At 35.3% G+C, this 22,305-nt stretch overlaps 1 protein-coding gene across 2 annotated transcripts in view; it reads left to right on the plus strand.

Annotated features, from left to right (window-relative positions):
* LOC142345968 (uncharacterized) overlaps positions 1–18,384 on the plus strand; it is a 44,213-nt gene extending 25,829 nt beyond the window's left edge. The window contains exons 3-5 of one of the 2 annotated variants that reach the window (XM_075398435.1): positions 5,643–5,761; positions 6,344–6,403; positions 17,799–18,384. In XM_075398435.1, the coding sequence (XP_075254550.1) occupies positions 5,643–5,761; positions 6,344–6,403; positions 17,799–18,263 (644 nt within the window). In that variant the 3' untranslated portion in view covers positions 18,264–18,384. The remainder of the gene's footprint in view (positions 1–5,642; positions 5,762–6,343; positions 6,404–17,798) is intronic. The other variant, XM_075398436.1, reaches the window with a different exon arrangement.
* Positions 18,385–22,305: the final 3,921 nt, after the last annotated feature.

Consider the following 22,305-nt stretch of genomic DNA (forward strand, 5'->3'; position numbering starts at 1 on the left):
AAATTCTGTTGAGCTTTGCATTTTCGATGAAATAAATAGCAAATTGTTGACCTCAGGAAAAAAGAATGCTCAAACTCTGGATTAAAATTTGATTATTGTTTTAGTTTTTCAGACTCGTGTCTTTCTAATCAATGCAAAATTTACAGCAGCAGATTAGAGAATTTGTATATTTCATTGACGATAATTAATCTGTGCTTCAAATTTTCGATTTATGTCTAGCGCTCTAATAATGCTGTCTTTTCTGTACCTAGATTTTCGAAGTGATGTTTTTTACTTAAAAGGGTTATTGAGGAATGATAAAGGGCTTGCATGGTTTTTTTCATATTCATTGTTTGAGTTCTTCTCGGCTCAATCAATGACATGCTTTTTTGTATACATTCTCCAATAGACCGTAAAATTTGATAGTCCGACATTTATATGCTCAGCTTTTTTATCATTTTTTGCAATCTAATTGCATTATAAAAGTATAGATTTTTGCCGCTAGTTATTCTCTTGAAACTCAGGAAATTTTTTTGGTTTTCTTTTATTGCGAAGACTCACTGCTTTATTGAACATCGGCTATTATGTTTTGAGAGATTCGAAATATTAGGCATGAACTTAAATCACTGAGATGCCATTCGATTTATCTTGCGAGGATTTAATTGAAAAACTTTTACAACCGTAAAACGTTTGTTTTTTTTTCTGTACTCTTTTGTCTCGCAATTATTGCGTCATATAAATGGTCTTCGCCGAAAAGATGATAGCTGTGTCGAACATTTTTTGCCACGCAGAGAAGTTGAGTCGCCTTGTTGTTTTAATTTTAGGATAGCCAATCTGTAGTTAGTGTAAAATTGACTTATTCGTGATTTCGGTTCTGCCCGAAGGGCTCTCAACGTAACAGTGTTTGTTGTGAAGAGGTCAAATCTATTAACCACTTTTGAAACCCTAATTGTGTGATTTGTTCTTTTAACAACTCAATTAGACTTTTACTCTATAAGTAGACTTCATAAGCAATTTACATGTACAAAGTAAATTTTCGAGTCTTTCCCTCTAAAGCCCACTTTAGGTATATTTACTATGATGGGGGCTATAGGTTATCTGACCACTGAGCTCTGTTGGGGGCGGGGGGGGGGCTATAATGGGAAAGACGCCACTTTTCAAATGATCATTGTTTAAAATGTCAAAAAGTCATGCTCAATAAAAATCCGACAGTGACTAACAACGCCGCCTAATTTTCTCAAGGCTAAATTTTTTCACTTTGCTACCTTTCAAAATAACAGTGCGGCCATGGAAAGAAAAGGAAAGAGAAGAAATGAAAATTAAGTGCATTCTTTCGGGTAAATAAAAACAAAAATTTCACCTGAAAAAACAGCTTATATTTTTATTAAGTGAGCTATCGTGATACAAATATTTTTACGACTTTTAGTATATTTTCCTCATTTTTAGTATTTATGTACTATAAGATTGTGGGTGTGAACAGTCGTTAGCAAAAAAGCCTATCAGGGTCTTCTCAAAAGCAATTTATCATATTATTTGTCGCGTTTTGATGCATAAAGTAAGGAGGGGTGTAGTATAATTTGTCTCCATGGAAAATTTTATCAGGGTCGGGGGTGTTGCAAACCAGACTTTCACAGCATGTGTTCCCACGGATACCGTAAAAATTAGGGAAAAGTTTTTCACGCCGTCACAGACACAAACAAAATCAATGACCTCAAGGCGAATTATTTCTCTTAATAATATGGGCTCACTAACTCTCATAACCTCTGTTTTACCAATATCAACGAAACAAGAAAGCCCGCCCTTTACAATTAGAACACACATTTATCAAGACAAACATTTTGGGTAGAAAGAGAAGAAAGATAAATTATTTATCAAAAATTCAAAATTTTGCATAGTTTTGACAATTTCGTTTCGCATAGACATTATTTGTACAGCATAATATAATGAAGAAAGCATGAAAGTTCAGATATTGGTTTTCATATACTGACCGCGACAATCCCTCCCCCCCCCCCCCCGCACCGTACAGAATATATAAGAATCGACCCCATCGCCTCCCCCCCCCCCCCGGCACACACACACACACACACACACACACACACACAAACCATCACTCCAACTACTACCCCCAGTATTGGATGGAAAAGTTCCAAAGATGGTGTGCAGTTTTTACGGAAAAAGATACATACGCATTATTGATTAGAGCAAGAATGCCTTCAGGCTATCAGAAACAGAGAGAGTTTTGTGTCTAATTGATCTCTTTGATTCTTTGGTGTGAGTGGTCTTTGCCACAAAGCGGGTTAAGAAACAAAATCGCCCAATTTTCCCCCAAAATGTCTCCCTTTTGATCAGACCATTTAGATCTAATCGAATCGTTTTTGATTTTGTTTCTTTTTCCTTAAACAAAAAGTTGCGCAATGAACTTTTTTACAATAAGCAACATTTAATTCTATACGATGAGTAATAACGCAAATGTTACACTCAATTTGTCCCCCCAAAATAATGCTTTTTTTATTTCTATCTTTCCCCAAAGTATTAATTTTTTCGGTAATAATTTCCCCAAAAGTTTTGTTTCATAAGTTGTATTCCACCCCAAAATATAGTTTTTTAATTTTTATTTCCGCCAAAATAATGCTTTTAAAAGATCAGTTTTCTTTTCGCCTTAAATAAAACGGAAAAAGTTTACAGCACAAAATTACTGATCAACTTTGCATAAAACGAACAAAACTTAAAAAAACAATTAATTTCTTATATTTTTATACTATTGAACTGGATAAAAAATTTTGTCTAAATAGTTATAATGACCCCAAAACCCAAATGGAACTAAAATTTAATATTATTTACAGTCCCGGTAATTTTCGGGGCCAAAGTTGCAAAAATGAAACTAGACTGCAAAATCTAATGGAAGAAACCTTGAAAAGGACCCCTCACTCGCCAACCCGCCGCCTCTGTCTTTCCCAGTAAACGGGGGCGAATTAATAAAGAATTCTGTCAAAGTTTCCGGCCCCTCGCAGGGTTTGAAAGAAAGCAAATTAAGTGTAATGCGGCGTGTGAAAACCTTTCTAGAAAAGGCAGACTTCTTAATCAATAAACAACCAACATTTTATATCCTTTCAGGGTCGAATTAAATTAACACAAAAATTGGGGGGATCACGGTAGCCTTGGTCGTTTTGAGGTCATTCTAAGAGCGGGGCATAAGACAAAAATTAAAGTTCAATTCACCATGAATAATGTTACATACGTGAAAAATTAACTTTGAGCAAATTAGTTTGTTTGTAAACACGCAGAGGCGATAAGCTGACTTGTTAGTAAAGTCTAGACTAGTTATTTTGTTATGACATTTAAATGTCTAGAGTGAAATTGTCCATTTTTGAATTATCGTCAACGTTTTTGATCGCAAATCACCCAATCATAATTACATGTTTATATTGTCTTAGGGCGGTACAAGCTAAACAAGTTTCTAGCTGAAAATATAACTTTAAAAAATTTAAAGTTTAAAATTTTTGCTAAAAAGTGATTTTTTTAAATATTTCATTTTTTTATTATGGTTTTTATAGAAAGCAAGTTTTGTCGTCATTTAGAATGAAAATTTTCAAAGAAATTAGGTGGAATAAATATTTACCTTAGTGATTATAGGCGCCGCTTTTTGTAAAACTGGCGAAGGCCGAAGTAAAACGAAATAGTACAATATTCGTGATGCTCTAATTTTAACCAAATTACTTCAACTCCATATTTTAGCATCCTGTTTTCTCATTGCTGTATTATTATTTCACCCCGCACCCCCCCCCCCCCCCCCCCCCAAAAAAAAAAACAATTTTTCCCAAATTCTGAGATAATATTATTTTGGGTTTTAAATCCTAATTTCTTCACCCAGGCCCTGAGAATCCCATATTTTGAGTGTTAGTCAACTAAAAAATTAAATAAAAGTGAAATGAAAGAATTTAAATAACAGCGGAGAAATTAGTCGCGGTGATGAATTCGGACAATTATTATTGAAGGTAAACCAGTGAAACGACACGCTATATATCTTTTGAAATTCTTGGTTTTCGCTGTGCAAAATTTGAATAGCTCATCTATTCTCCGGTTTCGTAACCTTTTCAACCGCCTCTCTCAAACACGCGCACACTCACAAACACAAACACATTCTCTCCAACACACACACACACACACACACACACACACACACAAACGCCAAAATGAAAACACAAAATAATCAAGTTTAAAATTTTTGAATACTGCATAACCACTTTCGTTTTTTAATCAGTAACGTGCTAAACAAGAGACACCCTTGTACAATAATTTGTTCATACTTGCTAACTGAAAAAAATATCCTTAAAACAGTTTTTTAAACAGACTTTTTTTGATTAATGGAAATTAAAAAAGAGTCATTAGTTTTTTTTCATTATCAGCAGATTAAAGAAAGATTTAAAGAAGCGAGGCAAAAAAACGAAACAGATGAACTCAGGTTTAGACCTCACCTTATGAGACGGTGTTTAAAGTGGTAGCAAAATACCATACTCGAAAAAAGTTATAAACACATCATGCACTTATAAAAGGGGTATAAGAAGACGATGCTGGTATACCGAAAGTGTGTATAGTTGTATTAAAAACCTTACCTTTATAAGAAGTGGTATGAAAAGAATATGCTTGTTCAAAAACTGTTTTGAAAGCCAATTCTCGTATAAAAAAGGTATGAAAAGACAACGCTCATATTAAAAAAAGGTATGAGAGACCACAAAAAAGCTCACATAAAAAGTGGTAAAAAAGACCCTGCTTGTATACCAAGTGTGTGTATATGGGTATCAAAATGCCGTGCTTGTATGAAAAGTGGCATGAAAAGACGATGACTGTAAAAGAAACGGTATGAAAATTCTTGTTCGTATACCAAGCGTGTTTACAGTGGTATCAAAAAACAATTTTTGTTTGACAAGTGCTATGAAAAGAATTTGCTCGTTCAAAAAATGGTGTGAAAAACAATGGCCTTATACAAAGTAGTATGAAAAGACAAGGCTCGTATAAAAAGTGTTATAAAAAGACGATGCTCGTATAAAAAAGGTTTGAGAAGACTATTCTTGGATAGAAAGTAGTATGCTTGGATACAAAGACCATGCTTATACATAAAGTGGCATGGAAAGACGATGCTCGTATAAAAGTGGTATGAGAAATCATTCTCGTATACCAAGCGTGTGTATATTGGTATCAAAAAGCCATACTTGTATGAGAAGTGGTATGAAAAGAATATGCTCGTTTAAAAAGTGGTGTGAAAAACCATGCCCGTATAAAGTGATATGAATAGACAATGCTCGTATAAAAAATGTTTTAAAAAGACCATGCTCGTATAAAACGATGTACAAAAAACCGTTCTCAAACCAAATAAGCTATGAATTGATTTAGCTCAACTTTAGCGAACAACTGGACGCGAGTGCGACCCAATTTTTTCACACTGTACTTTGGCTCGACCTAAGATTTCAAGCACTCCACTTTTATTTGACTCAAATTTTTTTCATTGGAATTTTGCTGGGCCCAAAATTTCATGCTCTGTAGAGAGGAATTAGAGAGATAAATGTGTTTTACAAGTCGAAAGTTGTGAGAAAAGCAATGTCTTACGAAAATTATTACAGAATAGAACCGGAAAATTTTTATAAATAAAGAATTATTTGTTTCAGGCCTGAACTTTGTGTTTTTTGCAAACGCGGCTGCCAAACTGTCATGTGTGTACAACTGCAGCATGTTTTGGGCCTCTACAAGAATGGGACGCCAAAGAGATGTCACCAATTCCGCCAGGGTAAGTGGAATTCACGCCGCATTCCACCCATTCCACTACATTTATTCACCGGTGGACTCAAAGCAACATTTCCCTGTTGTCGCCGGAATTATTTAAAACCAAAATTATTAATAATCTAGTCGACTAGCGATTTTTTCACGCTGTTAATAGTTAGTTAAAATATTTGTTGTTCTATTTAATTGTAGAAATGTGATATTAGGTTTGGTCGAGGAGATAAATGTCATTTAAGGTCTTATAAATGCAAAAATTGATCGGCATGACCATATTCCGATGGCCGAACGATTAAAGTTTTGTAAAAAAAAAGTTATTGGACTTTGATCAAAAGATAATCGCAAGAACAGCATTAAAAATTGATGCAAAAAATTTCGGCTCTTTTCTGTTATTATGACTAAAATAACGGATCTCTAAGGACCAAAGAGAACATATTTGGGGGAATATTTGCAAATAGACTGGCTATATAAGGCTGGGGGGGGATAACAGAAAAGAGCCAAAATTTCACCCAAATTGTAAACTAAAACGTGTAATAACAGTTTAATACTTATTTAAGTTATATTGGTATAATTAATATTGTTTATTAATCAGGGGGGCCTTCGCATTCAAATGCCTCTGATAATCATTTTGCCTATGAGCATTGCTGCAAAGGTAAGGAAACAAATAAACAAACAAACAAACAAACAACCACAATATTTTCCTGCCATCTTTCTCTCACAAATAAACTTGAGCCTAATCAACTTTTAACCTCCTCACGAAATTTAACCACTGCTCTTTATGGCGTTCCGGGCAAGTTACTGTAAATCAAGCAAATTTTTGCAAACATCTCAATTTTGGGAAGTCATATATTGTCTTTTATGACTATCAAAAATTTCGGCGGATCGTTTCCGTTTGTGTGCCCCCCCCCCCCCCCCCCCCAGCTTAGTGGGTGCATATTATTTGCACCCCACCCCCCCCCCCAGACGCACATGCAATATTTTTACATAATGAGTTACTATGTAAAGACACGTGCTTTGTTACGGGGGGGGGGGGGGGGGGCGTACTGGGGGCATCCTAGCCGTCAATCTAGCCCGAAAAATTATTTGACTACACGTCTTGTTAACTCAGAATTCTCGAAAAAATTTTTTCAGATTGTATTTATGATTTGGGGGTGTAATTCAGTTTCCGGTCAGCTGCTGCCCATAAGTTTCCCTATTTTTATTTATGATTTCAAAATATTCTCAATTTTGTCCAGAAAAGGAGAATTTTATCTCTGTTCTGACAAACTTTTACCGGATCTATTCTGCTCCCCCCCCCCCCCCCACTGTTTTTATGACCCCCAGTTACAAATCATATGTTGTTATACAGCACGTTACCATGTAAGAATATAGCTCGTGCGATTGGGGGTCATAAAAGATTTATGCTCACTAAGCTTGGGGGGGGGGGGGGGACAGAATAGATCCCTTTTGCCAAGCAGCACATTTTATTGCAGGAGTCATTAAAAAATGTGGGGGCCGATCACATATTTTTTTAAAGACGAAAGCAACGATATTAGTAACTTGCCCGGCGACTCCTCAAACACGAAACCCACCTCAACTTAGCTACTGTAACTCTGCCTTTCTCTCACAGCGTGATTGATTTGAGCACTTTGGAAAACTTAAAATCTTTAACCTCAAACTTATAAATCTCTACCTAACTTCCATAGATAGACGATTATTTAATTCGACCATCTTTGAACAGCTGTTACAAAAACTATGAGAGTGTGTTTAGTGTAGCTTGGTGTTTTCATACTAAAAACTTCTTATCCAGACATTTTTTGACAACGTCTTTCCAACTCCAACAACCCCCCCCCGTCCACCCCCGTCCACCCCCTCCCCCTTCCCCCCGTCCGCCCTCCGTCCACCCCCCCCCCCCGAAAGACCAACTATTCAGTATTCAAAGTTGAAATTTATATATGGTGCAATTTGATACCTGCACTTTTAAAAAAGTCAAAATAACTAATTAAAAATTTAAAATAACTAATTTTGCCTCTTAAAGAAGTTAGAAGATATTATCAAAAAAAGCTATTCATGGCCATCGTTACACATTTTCCCACTATCAATCGAAGAAGTTTTTCCTAATCTTGTATTATCGAATGGAGGCACTTTTAAATTTATGTTTGTATTACAGCCGCAAACAGATACAGTGTCTATTCTAATTTAATACTTTTTTCCTAATTATTATATTGTAGTCCCACAAAAAAAACATAGCACAGCGCCCCTGATTTTAGGCAAAGCTAATCAAGCAAGGCTATGTATATGTTAGAACAAAATCTTAGTCGACCGAGGTACATAGTGACCTTACAGGAATGCGCTTCCGCCCCAGTGCTGGGCACGAGGACCGAAGGGGACTAAGATTTTGTTCCAACCTATTTAGAGAACCAAAGGGTACGAAAGTGTTGAATTTTCATTTGACATTGGAGTCAAAAGTATAATTTCGCAGATTCGTGAAAGAAAAGTTTTCTTCTTAATAAAATACATCAGTTCAAAATTACATCATATACATCAGTTCTGTCTCCAATAGCGCAGCAGTCGATTATTTATAGTTTGATTCAATTGTCAATAGTTAGATTGCTTAGTTTGAAAGACTGAATTTTTTCCTAAATATAGTCTCCTCGTTTAAACACATTATTCCCTAAACGCGCTGGTTTTCACGTCCTAATTTTATAACAAAAATACTCATTGATCTATTAGAAAAGAATTTTTTGATTGATTTGTTTTTCCCAATTTCAGTTTTTTTTTCAAAAAGTTACTAGAAATAGTTTCTGATCATACCTTGAGAAGTAGACATCTCTAGGTAAAACTTTCCCGACTCGTTCTGATGAACAAAAGAAATCATTTTTTGAAGTAAATTTTTAAACTAAAACTTTTACATGCGAAAACATACTTTTTTTTTAACTTTTACATGCGAAAACATACTTTTTTTTTGTACATATATACATTCATACATACATTTGTTCATATAATGAAAACAAAACAAAAAGATTAAAATATTACACCAAGTTTTTGAGAAACAGAAATCGTCAACCCTGATTTAAAAAATTACTATTGCTGGAGAAGGTCAGTCATTTTTTTTCATTTTGAACGTCAAAAACTATTGATCGGGGAGATTATTATGTTTTTCTTATCACTCCTCCAAATTTTCCAAATTAAATCATTAAAATTACATTTCCTTCTAAAGCAGACAGTTAAGAATGCGGAACTAATCCACGGTCAAGTTGCACAGTTTTTTTACCCCCACAGTAGTCACAACCTCATTATTTTTTTGAAAGAAAAAAAATTTCTTATTTTTTTTTTCATAGCAATTGTTTTCCAGTTAACCTGAGTCATGATTGCTTTTATTTTACGCTAGAAGAGAATGAAAATTAACCTCCAAATTTTCCCTTTTGCAGTCAACTTAAATCTGAGCTGCTGAGAAAATTGTTGTCTCAATTTCAAGAGCAATATAACAATTGCGAATTCTTATTAAATTTTTATACACGAATAAGAAATTAATCCGCCCAGCGCGCTTGTTGAAATAAATTACCCGAAAAAGAGATGATATGCTTTCCCCCAATACGTGAACCGATTATGAACAAAAACCCAGTTGAGAACATAGTCCCTCCCTCACTAAAGAGTATCGAGAAGACAAAAACCTTGAAAAGATAATATTCCCTAATTAAGTTCACGTTCCTGAGTGCCTCAATATTTTCCCCTTTTCCTCATTCTTATCCTTAATAGTTAGTTTGAACCAAAATCTCTTATGCGGTCAACAAGGAAAGCTTAGAGTGTAATTTGGATAACAGTAGGATTGACTTTAGTTTATTACACAAATTAGCCTGGATTTTTCCACGGCAATCTTGTTTTTAAAAAGGAAAAGTTTGCAAATATTGCGAATAATGGAAAATTGTTCTAACATGTTTAGCAATATCCCCTACCCCCCCCCCCCCCCGCCGTTCAATCGTTACACGTGCATTTTATGGCCCCAAGTTAAAGTTCTATGTTGTATGTTGTAATATATATCACCACCTTTGTGTAAAGAAAGGGTGGATAAAGAAAGACTGGACTGCTACTATATCACGTTGCTATATGTAAAATAATATCAGGTACAGGTACACAGCTGATGGCATGAAAATCAGATTCTTCTGAGATTTTTGGGCTTTCCCAAAACACCGCCGCCCCCCCCCCCTCCCTCCCTCCCCCCGCCCCAAAAAAGTAATAGCCTCCCATTTTGGTATAATTACGATAATGGGGATGGGGGATATATACTTCCCCCCAATCCAATTATGAGGGGCCCGATTTTCTATGAGGGGGTTTCTGGGGGGTGGGGGGGGGAGGGGTTGGATTAGATCTAGGAAAACTACCGAAAAAAAATAAACACTTTATGTGGATCTGAGAAGTGTACAATTTTGATCAATGAATTATTTTTTCCGGATCCAATTTTTTTCATTACAAGCAGCGATCAATTGACCAATTTCCATTTGAAAGACTGCAAAAAGCGAGCCTTTTTACAAGGTCAAGTAGAACGTCTTGAAATTGGTTCGCAATTTAATCTACATAAAATTTGATATTTATATGGTCATTAAAAATGCAATAGAAATAGACTGTGCATTTTATATTATGTTTCAGTTGTTAATATTAATGGCCGATATCGGGGAGGTTAATGTTTTCAGCAAATTGCAAAACTGGGCTGTCTTCGATTATTTCAAGGTCAAATGCTCAAAATTTTAGCATGATGGCCAGGTTTTGAAAGCATGCACAAACATCATTGCAAAAAAATCAGTAAGATAAACAATGACAGCTACAAACTCGTATACTAAATTATTGTGGTTTTCAAAGGACTTTTTTCTCCCTAGTTTTTTTTCTGATTTCACTCAATTTCGAAGCTAGAGCCAAACTCTTTGTTGCCAGTCACCGGATATTGGATAAGAATGAAAAGAACAGTTGTTGAACTCCCCCAGTTTGTCCCACTATTTTGTATTTTCCCACAAATTTGTCTACCAGTCGGGTTTTCACGGATATCTTAAAACCAAAGAAAAATTAATTTGAAATATTATTTTTTCAATAAAAAAATTAAAAGGGAACGGTTCTCATCTAAGAAGAAAAACAAAACGAAAACTTACAAATCCTTCAATTTCAGCCCACAAAATTTAATTAAATTCGTTTTTAAGGAAGGGGCGATATGAGCACCCTAGCAACTAATTCGAATTAAACAGAAAAAAAATACGTTTATATATTTCAAACTTTTAGAAAATTAATAAATGGAAAGTTGGTAACATCAACAACCATAAGAACCGGAAAGCAACACATCAAACGTCCTTTAAAATCTTAATGCCCATTTAAACCCACCAATGCCACACGGCTTTAGACATCAATTTATAACCGTGACCTTACACACGAAAACCATTTGCATCAAAAATGTCAACCAGAATAAACTTTCTAACACAGTTCTTATTGTCATCATGGCTCGGCTCTCACGGCGGCTTTAAGCTCTGTCAAAGATGTGTTATCTGGAGTATAATAACAACAATAATTTACTAGCGAAAACAAAACAGGATTTACCCTAGGTGGTGTACTCCCGCTGTACTAATCAACATCTCCATGAGCGAATTAACTTTAACTCCGTTGAACACCTGCCTTACTCTCAATGCAGTGTACGCAAAATTATTTACTTTCAACGTACAGGTAAAAAAAACTCTGGTAATAAAAATCAACATGCCTAAAACATTCGCACAATTGTCTCAGATTAACACGTTAGGGGGTCTATTCAGGTTCAACTACTGTGAAAAGGGACCAGTACTGGATTCGAACCAGCATCTCCTACTTGCAAGCCTAATGTGCTACCCATTTACACCAACTGGTCTTAAGCTCTCGAACTTGGGCATCTCTTATAACCCGTTCTCACGTTCTTTCTTGTTCCTCAGGGCTTCATTTCTCTAGCTACGTATACGTTGAACAAGTAGAGCTTCTTGTCAAGCTATGTGAAGCTTATCTTCGGTTTCTCAATTTCTGATTAACACTACACACGAACTGCTGAAAAGTGAAATGTAATGTACCTTTGGTCTTGTTTTCTAAAGCATGCATTGTTTTGGAGAACACATGAAAACATCAGGAGAGGAATCAGAGAACGTAATAGTGTGTTGCAAAAAAACTTATTGTCAACAATTGGAGTCGCTCAAGAAAAGTCATTTCAACGTCTACACAAAGCTAATTGTTGTAATGTCTTGAACAATTGTCCCATTTATAGGCCTCCACTTGATCAGTAAAACTCTTTGAACAAAATTTTAGTCTCAACAAGAACAAGGTTCTCTTCTCTGTTACGGGCAGTGTAGAATTGTCTCATTTTAATGATCGTTTTATACTGTACATGAAAAATTACACCGAGTTTATTGTCAAAGTTAATAATCGCCAATAGTTTTTTCTTGCCACTAATTCAATCTTCAACATCAGTTTCAGTCCCGTATAGCCAACCTTATATGATACCTAAAGGAAACGTACCAACAATAACAATTGAGGAAAGTAGCAACAATAACAATTGAGTAACAAAAAAAGAAGAGCTCACATATGACGTATATCACATCATTAAAAAGCAGCATAGACCCTGCAGACCTCAATATCAATTATTTGTTATCGGCAAACTGGCATCAACTATCATCTTTGCAACCCAGACACATCGGATAAATTATCCCAGCCTCCTAGCTTTTTTAACTGGAATTTGACATGCCGTCTTTAGATCCTAACCCATATACTACTGGTCACCCAACAAGTCGTTGATAAAGAAATTCTGTAGAATCAGACAGGCTGTGGACTGTTGTGGACAGGCAATCACTTAGAGCAATCTTCTGTTTTAATCTCTTTATCTCCTCTTCTAAAATAGAATTACAGTGTGACATGATGAGAATGCCATTTTCTACTCACCCATAGAGAAGGCACAAATTGTTGGTGGTAAAAAAAAGCCAACCAATTTTTTCTAATTCAACGAAATTGGAATTTGAATTGAAACCTTTTCTGAAAATGAGCCTCTTTCTGGTTGTATTTGTATGTGTACGAAATCCAATCCGCCAACTATCAATTTTGGTAATACTCGTTGTGATGAAAAACGAGAGACACAAATTTGCGATTTTCGCATTGCGTTTTCACATTCTTTTTTTTTTATTTCTTTCGCAATCCTGGATTTTTTTTTCAAAATCTTGATGATAATTTGATAGCAGAACAAAGCAACACATTATTCATGGTCTGAAGCATAAAAAACTCGTTTGTTATTTCAAGAAAAAGACAATAATTTGCTACACATTTTTTGAGGGCAGTTATAAAAAAATCTTTTGATCTTCAAGCTTGAGGCTTGATTTTCAAGCTTTTCCGCCCCCTATCACGTTTACTTTAGGTAATAATAATTGATTTTCAACTGAGTTTCCTTAAAACACAGCAGCGAAAATACTGGATCTCTTACATTTATGCTCCCAGCTTAGTGGGCACATAGTATTTGCACCCTCCAGACGCACGTGTCATATTTTCACGTAATGATTTATTATGCAATTGCACGTGCTCTGTATTTGGGGGGGGGGGGGGGTTGGGGTGCATAACGTACGGATGGGGGAGGCAAAACGGAAAAAATCCAACTACTTTTACCATGCTACTCTACAGCCGCTAAAAACAATACTTAAAAACACGCACGTATATATTTTGAAAAGTCTGCAGTGCCACAAGCTACAATGGCAGAACTTCCCATAAACATAGTCAGACGCTGACTTCCATGGACTTTTGGCATTTTTAAAACTTGCAAGCTGCGCGTTTTTAATCAAAATTACGTGACACTGCAGAATTCGAATTCTGGGTCTTCATTCTGGCTCAACATCTCGAACCACTAGTGCCACAAATCTTCGGTGATCCAAAGTCACCTAACCATTGCAAGCTTACAAAGCAGACTGTGAAATATTTTGGATCTATTCTGTTTGCCCCCCCCCCCCCCCCAAGGGGGCGTAAAAATATAAACCCACTAAACTGTTGGGCCAGAACAGAGTAGATCGAAAATTCTATAATGGTCTGTGATGCTCGCTTCTTTCCGAATTGGTGAAGCGTTTCTATTTATTAAGCAACAGCGCTGGAAAATGATGAAGGTCAATTAGTCTGCTCTTCATTCTGAAAGACTTTTGACCTAAATCTATTACGTCATCGGTCTCTAGCGACTTCATTGACCTCAAATTTCTACCCGGGCAACCCATGTACGTCAACCCGTGCAACCCATTGTTGAAATGAAGAACATTTAATTTCAGCAATTAACCACAATGAACAACATGAGCTATTATTGTTTACAGAAGTGTAAAAACTATTAAAATAAAGCTAGAGTTATTATAGAAAAAAATTGTCTACAGAAAATACAGGGTGCGTGCGTTCAAAATTGAAGCCCTTAATGAAAAACAACTAATTCTGATTTAAACTTTTTACAGCCTACGGTAATAAATGGGTGCTTGAAAGTGTAACTTTGTGACCTTTGAACCCTCCTATCATTTCTGTGTTTGTAATCTTTCCTTTCCAGTAAATTGGGCCCTGGCTTCCTTGCTGCAGTACACCCGCATTTCTCTCTGCCCAGATTATGCTGCTATAACTAATGTGAAACTTGGTACATTGATACTTTATTATTGATGGTTAGAAGACACGCACCGAGTATATGAATTTTGAGGCTGTATAAAATATATATATATATATATATATATATATATATATATATATATATATATATAGATATATATATATATATATATATATATATATATATATATAAATAATGTGCATATCATATTTATGTGTGGGTGTGTGTGTGTGTGTGTGCATTGTATGTATACATACCAACAAGATACATAAACAGGTATAGTTTCGAGACAATTTTTCAAATTTTCCTGCAAAAATCCTAATTTACCCTCAATTTTTAGGTTTTGCCTCACCTAAACTTACCTTAACGGCACTGATAATTTTTACTTACTTATGTATACCTCTGAATTATCATTGTTTAGAGAATTGTTAAATTCATTAAATTTTAAACCTAGCTCCAGTAACGACAAAGCTCTAATGGCAAGTTTAACCTGAGCTAAACTTTAACGGAAATTTACCATAACATTATTTAGAGCGTACATTAAAGCGCCAAAAAATAAATTCGATGGTAAGTCAAAATAAGCGTTCAGTGTGAGTCGATTCCTGTTATTTTAGGAAATTTCTGTCGTAAGTGTTTTCATGAAAACTGAACAATATACGGAAAATGAGATGCTAATATCCATAAATTGTTGTCACAAGTTAGTTTTATTTGTTTATCGGGTGACTTAAATTGTCATGATCTGTTTGTGAAAAGATTTCTGATCATTTTGATTCAGTGTGAACATTATAACAAACTGTTTTCGCTTTCGTAGCAAACAGCATGCGTCTGCACTGTCGATACGTTTCAAGATCAGATACTTCTAATTCCTTGTTTTGTGACGTAAATCTGTGCAAAAATAAGGCTTAAATTAAATAGTTCTTTGCTGGTAATTTTTTAAGGGGGATGGGGTATCAGGCGAAAGCTCGATTAAGAGGAACACAATTTTTGTAGCCGTTAGGTAAAAATTTTAGCCTCAAGTTGTGTGGAAAAGAGGCGGATATCAATAAAAATTCAAAATCCATCTGAGGCTATAAAGAACTCAAATGTCCATGAAAATAGTCTCTACATAAAAACAGCTTGCAAAAACCAAATCAATATTTTAATATCGAGCTTTTTAGTAGAAGACTATCTAGCAGTTATTGCAACATTTTTCTCGATTTTTCCTCAGCTCATAGTTCCTAGCTAATTAGAATAAAGCAACGATTTTTAAATTTGATTTAACTCTCTCCCCGGTTTTTCGCCAAAAATCGTTTTTGTCTCGGGTTGTATATGCGATGTAATCGCTCAAAGAAAAGCATCGCGTTTCGTTAACGCATTTTTGTTGAGACAATTGTTAGGGACTTTTGAGCTGTTTAAAGCGTACAGTAGATCCTGAAGTACCGTCTTAAAGTCACTTAATTGGTTTTTACCTATTATCCTCCAAAAGTTAGTAGAAGATTTTCGTTTAGAGAGTATAAACTTGGTTTGGCCCAATTGAATTTCCGCCTAATATCATAAACCTTTTAAAACTTCATTGAATTCAGGAAAATCTTCGTTCAGCCAGTTCCCTTTTGTTTTTGTTCCATAACCTTTACCGAGGCGCAAAAAGTAATATTCTTTTGTAAAACTGATCGATTTTCATTAGAAAAAATAACAATCTTCAGTAACGATAGAAAAAATCATAAGGTTGAAATTGACGATTGTTTCCACAAAATTCCAGAAGTAGCTTAAATTCATTCTAGCCGCGGCGTTTCATGTTCTATGCTTGGAACACCTATACAAAAACAATTTGGACACACTTCCTGTAAAAAATTTGTTTCGTAATTGGATTGCAAAGGGCTGCATACTTTAAAAAAATCAAATTAAAAAACCTTACTGAACTTACAGATTGATTTTTAGGATATCAGGTCTTCAAACTCATTTTTGTTTTTTTTTCATTAATTAAAAAGGCCAGTTTCAATTTTTGTATCATTATTTGATTCATTAATTTAAAAATTATACGCAGACTTGTGAATTGCTGTTGAGTAATTTTAGTTTTCTTAGCAATTGAGCTCCTAAAATTTTGCATGCGAGATAGGGTTTTATTAGAAAATAATTCTGGATAGTACAAAGTAGTGGATTAATCCAATTTTTCTTTAATCATTTATCTTTGGTACCTCAAAGGTCAATGCAATATATCCAATCCCTTTTTTTCAAGCTTGAAAAGACTCTGTTTTTTGTTCATATTGGTTTGAAAATTATTTAAATTGGTTTAAAAAAATTGAAGGGGAGTTTACAAAAATAATAGTGTGAAACTGAGATATCAACACTTGCAAACAAAATAGACTTATCCAGAGTTAATAAAACTAACTTTTGTTCAATATTTTTTGGACATTAGGTTATAATAAGTCATTTCTGACAGAACTACTGGCAAATATAAGCAACAATCTTCATCATATTATTTTGTGTTTCTAGCCAATTATTTGCCACGAAATTGCAATTTTCGAATTTTAAATTAATTTTAAATTATTTCCAATTGACGAAAAAAAAATAGGAAAATAGAAATTTCAAAACTTACTACCTAGTTATGACGCCACAATGGTTTTGTTTTTAAGAGGATTTAACGTTTTTAGAGGTGTTCAAAACAATTGCGTATACTATTTTTGTTAAAATTTGATGAACTGATCAAATACTGTTAGAACCGGTCAAATATAAATTTTTCAAAGAAAAAAGAACTTTTAACTGTCGTAATCCTATAATGCACATTTTAATCAAGAGGAAAAAACAGGTTAGTTATACAGCGGTGACTTTTGCTTAAATGTGCTGACATAGAGCCTAAGCGGAATCAATTCCAATGACAACTTACCCAATGCTCTTTGATCTTTTCATTCAGTTATCCGATGTTCGTCTGAGATAGTTTCATATCACGTCCCACGAGCCATTTAATTATATTGTCGGCTAAATTTTTGTTCTGGTATTTTTAACAATAGGTTAATGAAAGTTGGCATTGGGTAAAATTGAATTGGGTAAATTGTCCTGACACCCTCCTCCTCTAATTATTAGTACAGTAAATCGGATTTCACTTATAATTTGCTCAAACTTATAGAAGCTAATTTAGATGTGGTGACTATAATGCTTGACCGCCGAATTTTTCCCATTGAGCTTTTGCTAAAATTTTATGTTCAAAAGTGTTGTAAATGCCTTGTTTAACCCGTAATTGACTTTTTTTTTGAAAATTTGAGTGAATTGTATGTTCTTGGAGTTTTTACCATTATCGCCACCCCCTCATAAAAATATATCCCGGAAACTAGGAGTAAACTTGCTATGCTGCGGATTTTGGGTTCTAGTCTTTCGCTTAGCCGGGGAGGAGTTCTATTTTGGTAAAGCTCCTAAAAACCAAATATAAGTACACAAGCAGTTAATTTTTATTATTTGTGGCTAATTTGACAAACTTTGTTTTTAGAGTAACAACCGCAGCAAAAAAGATGACAACTCATCGTCCGCTAGCAACCCCGTGAGTCGTTTCAAAAGCAGCGCCAAGTCGGGGGGTCCGTCCTCGGCACGACTCAAACTAAGTGACCGAACGAACACGACAGACGGCAGCAAAGTTGCAGTCGTGAACGCAATCAGCGCTCGTGACGTCAACAGTGACCCGGGATGTACTTTAAATAACAAAGACTCGTCCGGACATGACGGCGAAAGGAGCAATCGCGAAAAGTTTAAAAAAGCGAGACGGAGTTTGAAATCTTTTAAAAAGAAAGGCTCCAAAAAAGAGAAGACGGCGACAGCTGTTGTGGTTGCTAACTTTGCTTCCAGTGAGCTTACGGAAAAACAAGTGACAGAGAAACAGACACAAACTAGCACCCTTAAACTGGAAATACACACCCCGCCAAATTTGGACGCGAACGCCCACTCAAGTACAGTATAGCTTCAACCTTCCGAAATTTCAAATAAATTATCAATTAAACTTCTCGAAAAAAATTCAAAATTTTTAAATCACAATAAACAATTTTTAAATTATTTCTGCAAAATTTCAACAGCAACTGTTTCCTCTCTTAGAGAAATTTTTTCTCGCCAATTTTGTTTTTAAGGATAGCCTAACGCAAGATTTTGTGTACTTAGCGAAAATTTTGCTAGGTGGTGGCGATTCTATTTCTTTTGAACCCGATCCTGTGACCCCCGTATTTTAACATTAAATCTTTTCACCCAGAAGAAATTTCACCCCAAAACCCTTATCCCCAAATCCTACACATCTTTAATTTCAAGCATTAACCCCCTAAGATCTTAGATAAAAATCGATCTTAGAAAGAATATCATTGATAAAAGTGGGTTGGGGAGGGGGTTTGGGGGGGGTTCTACTTCTTTTCACCCCGATTCATTTAACCCCGCATATTTTAACCCCGTATCTTTTAACCCCTCTATCATTTAACCCCTATATCATTTCATCCCGCTGATTAGGTGTCGATATTAAAGGCATGTTTTTTCATAATTAAGCGGATAAATTAATCCCACGTTCGGTTGTGATAGTTTCATATCAAGTCCCACGGGCCGCTGAGGCATGGCCATGGCCCGCGAGGCATGGCCAAATGATTATATTGCTAATTTAATTGTCCTTATTTTATAGAAAGATTAAAATCGGGGTGAAATGATAGAGGGGTTAAATGATACAGGGGTGAATAAATCGGGGGTTAAATGATAGGGGGTTAAATAAATAGGGGTGAAAAAACGGGACACCTGGGGGGGGGGGGGGGTGGTTGAGGAAACAGACAATTCATGGCCAATTAATTTGATATTTTTGTCAAAGTGAATTAATGTGTCACTAACGCAATTTAAGCAAGAAAATGATTAAAGTTCTATAGTGCCAATAAAATATGCCAACACATTTTGTGTAATTATTTTTTTGCCGAAAAAAATTGAAGAGAAAGAATTATAATGTTGATAAAAAAGATATAAATATGTTAATGTTGCAATTTATGAATTTGATTTAATTTTTATCAGAATAGATTTGAAGGATCTTTTGAATATTAAATCTGATACAACAAAGTCATTCTAATTTTCGTGAAAAGTGTTACGAAACTAAATAGCCCTTTTCATAAGGGGCCAAACATTATTTGAGGAAGTGGCGGTTGGAGGGGGGGGGGGGGGAGGGGGGTTGTGCTTAAATTTCTACTATGTAAGACGGGGGGCAGCGGAAAAGATCCTTGGTTTGTTGGTTGTCAGCTAAACCTCTTGTCGGTCAATTCGACGACTGCCAGTGGTTTGTAGTGACATCGTTTGTTTATTCGGTGGCAGTCAAGATCTTCTCCGTTTGTGCCCCCCCCCCCCCCCCAGTTGCAGAGCACGTGCCATTACATAGTAAATCATTATGTAAAAATATGGCACGTGCGTCTGGGGGTGCAAATAATATGCACCCGCTAAGCTTGGGGGGGGGGGGGCACAAACGGAAAAGATCCGGACTTTTACAAATAGAAATTTTTGAAAGAAAGCTGGCAGTTAATTTGTCAATCAATAATTTTTTTTATTTAAAAAAAGCATTTTATTGTCCACCGAAAGATCCGTCAAAATGTATTTCGATCCACTGAACATATCGTCGCTGAAAGTATATCCTTGTTTTGTGTTTTAATGTAAATTGATGTTTAATTAGAAGAAGGCCCAAATGGCCGACAGAAACCCAATCGATGTCATATTTGCTGTGTTGCACCAAAATGCTCTGAATTGTTCTGTGATTTATCAAATATTTCACCGTTGATGTTCAATTTATTGATGTTAATTTAGTGTTCTATCCGAATAGTTTTTTTAGGTTTTTACCAATAAAGCCCCCCAACGAAATTATCGTAAAAGTAGCTCAAAATAGCGTTAAAGTTTTTTTGGGTCACATAATGGTCAGATTTGAAAACAGTCAAGCCTGTCAATGTTCCCCTTACATTTTGCATTTGGTTTGCTCTATTTCAATTTTGTTTTTTAGTTTTGTTAACTTGCTAACCCATTTCGGGTGGTGGTGTTCTCGGTTTTTGTTAACATATCATTATAGTTGGTACCCTAAAATGTGGTAAAAAATTGCCGCTATTACCCTAAAAAATTTTTGTCGGTTTCATAAATTCTTGCATTAAATTCAGTTAAATCAATGTGTTCTTTTTTACTGTTGTTCTGACCTAATTGATAGGTGCCCTGTTAATGCATTTGATTTTAAGATAAAAACAAACAAAACCCAATTTGAGAGCTCTATGAAAGTTTCTCAATCAGATAACATAAACTGATTGCACAATTTTTATATGTTCCATTTTTTAGACATTAAATACAAATCTTTCTAATGCATTATTTTCGCTAATTCACCTATAACAGACAGCTAGCTAACTCGTGAAACTGAGAAAAAATATTTCTGATCTTTTTGAAAATTTTGAAACTTGTTTTGAAACTCGCTTAGCAGTTGAAAATTAAAGCTATTTTCTCAAAAAATATCCGAGGCTGCCAAACAGATTTTTAAATTTGTAAAATTCCCAAGAAACGTAAAGGAGTGTCACAATAAAATTTTCCAGTTTACAGTAACTATTTTCCAAAACAACTACTAATCTAAAAGCAGGCCGGATACTCCTTAAAGATCAATCTGAATAAGAGAGACTCCGTCATGGACTTTGGAATTGGGGAATGCCTGTCATTAATGACTTTGAAAGCAGTTATTTAGTGGGCGATAATTGTAAATTAGCGATAAAATTTTTTCTAAAAATCATATTAGAAAAATAATCCAAGTACTGAAATTATGGAATAAGGAGCAGCCTGGGGTGAAAAATTCCCCTTGAAACTGACGGCGTGAACAAATTTGAAATAAAAAGTGGGCGCAAGAAAACAAACGCTATAATTGTTACTTAAGAATAAATGTAATTTTTATAAGTAAAAATAAATATCACCAGATGTCAACTCAAAACAAAACATTTCATATTGCCTATACGTCACCAATAAGGTCAAACAGGAGCAAGTAAATTGATTTAAAAGTTTATTCTATTCCCCATCAGTCTTATATTCATCAGAAACATAAACAGACTAACGTTGGATGAATTACTCACGAAACACGGAGGTGGCAATTTAATTTAGAGGGGGAGCACTCAAGGCATGCTTTATGAGTGGGAAAGACCTCCAGGTTGACAATCGGAGATCCTAACCACTAAACTACTTTGTCTTGATTTCCTTTCGCTCAAAATCGCTTTCACCGACAAATTTATCGCCAAAGAACAGCAACTGAGAACACTCAAGAACTAGATTATGAAAAACTCACTCAAGAAGTCAAAAAAATTTCCAGCACAAAACGCGTGTTAGGGGGTCTATTCAGGTGGAAATACTGTGAAAATGGACCAGTACTGGATTCGAACCAGCATCTCTTACTTGCAAGCCTAGTGTGCTACCCAATCACACCAACTGGTCTTAAGCTCTCGCACTTGGGCGTCTCTTATAACCCGTTCTCACGTTTTTTCTTGTTCCTCAAGGCCTCATTTCTCTAGCCAAGTATACGTTGAACAAGTAGAGTTTCTTGTCAATCTATGTCAAGCTTATCTTATGCACAATTTACATTAGGTTGTTCTCTCTCAACCTTCTAACACTTCCCCTAAAATTGCGCATCCTCTCTTTCACAGTTTCTAACTACCTTGTCTCTATTTTGCGGTTAAGCTCAGAGACAAGGCTCTGGGCCAATAACCTGTTGGGTTATGGGTTTTCGCAAGCGAAATAAAAGCGTTTTTAACTAAGTAGTAAAAATTAATTTCTCAAAATGAGAGAATAACAAGAACGATATTTTACAGTAGAATTTAGAGATTTACAGGAGAGGTCTGATTATTAGATCAAGATGGTGATTTGATTTTGGGGATGAAAAAGGCTCAAAAATCAGCTGGTCCCATTATCAGTGCGAGAAAGTTAAGATAAAAAACTAATCTTAGCACCAAGATTTACAGTGGGAGTCGCAAAGGTTACACAATATGGTT

Source organism: Convolutriloba macropyga, chromosome 9 (genome assembly GCF_964194025.1).
Source record: "Convolutriloba macropyga chromosome 9, txConMacr16.3, whole genome shotgun sequence".
NCBI classification, from domain to species: Eukaryota; Metazoa; Xenacoelomorpha; order Acoela; family Convolutidae; genus Convolutriloba; species Convolutriloba macropyga.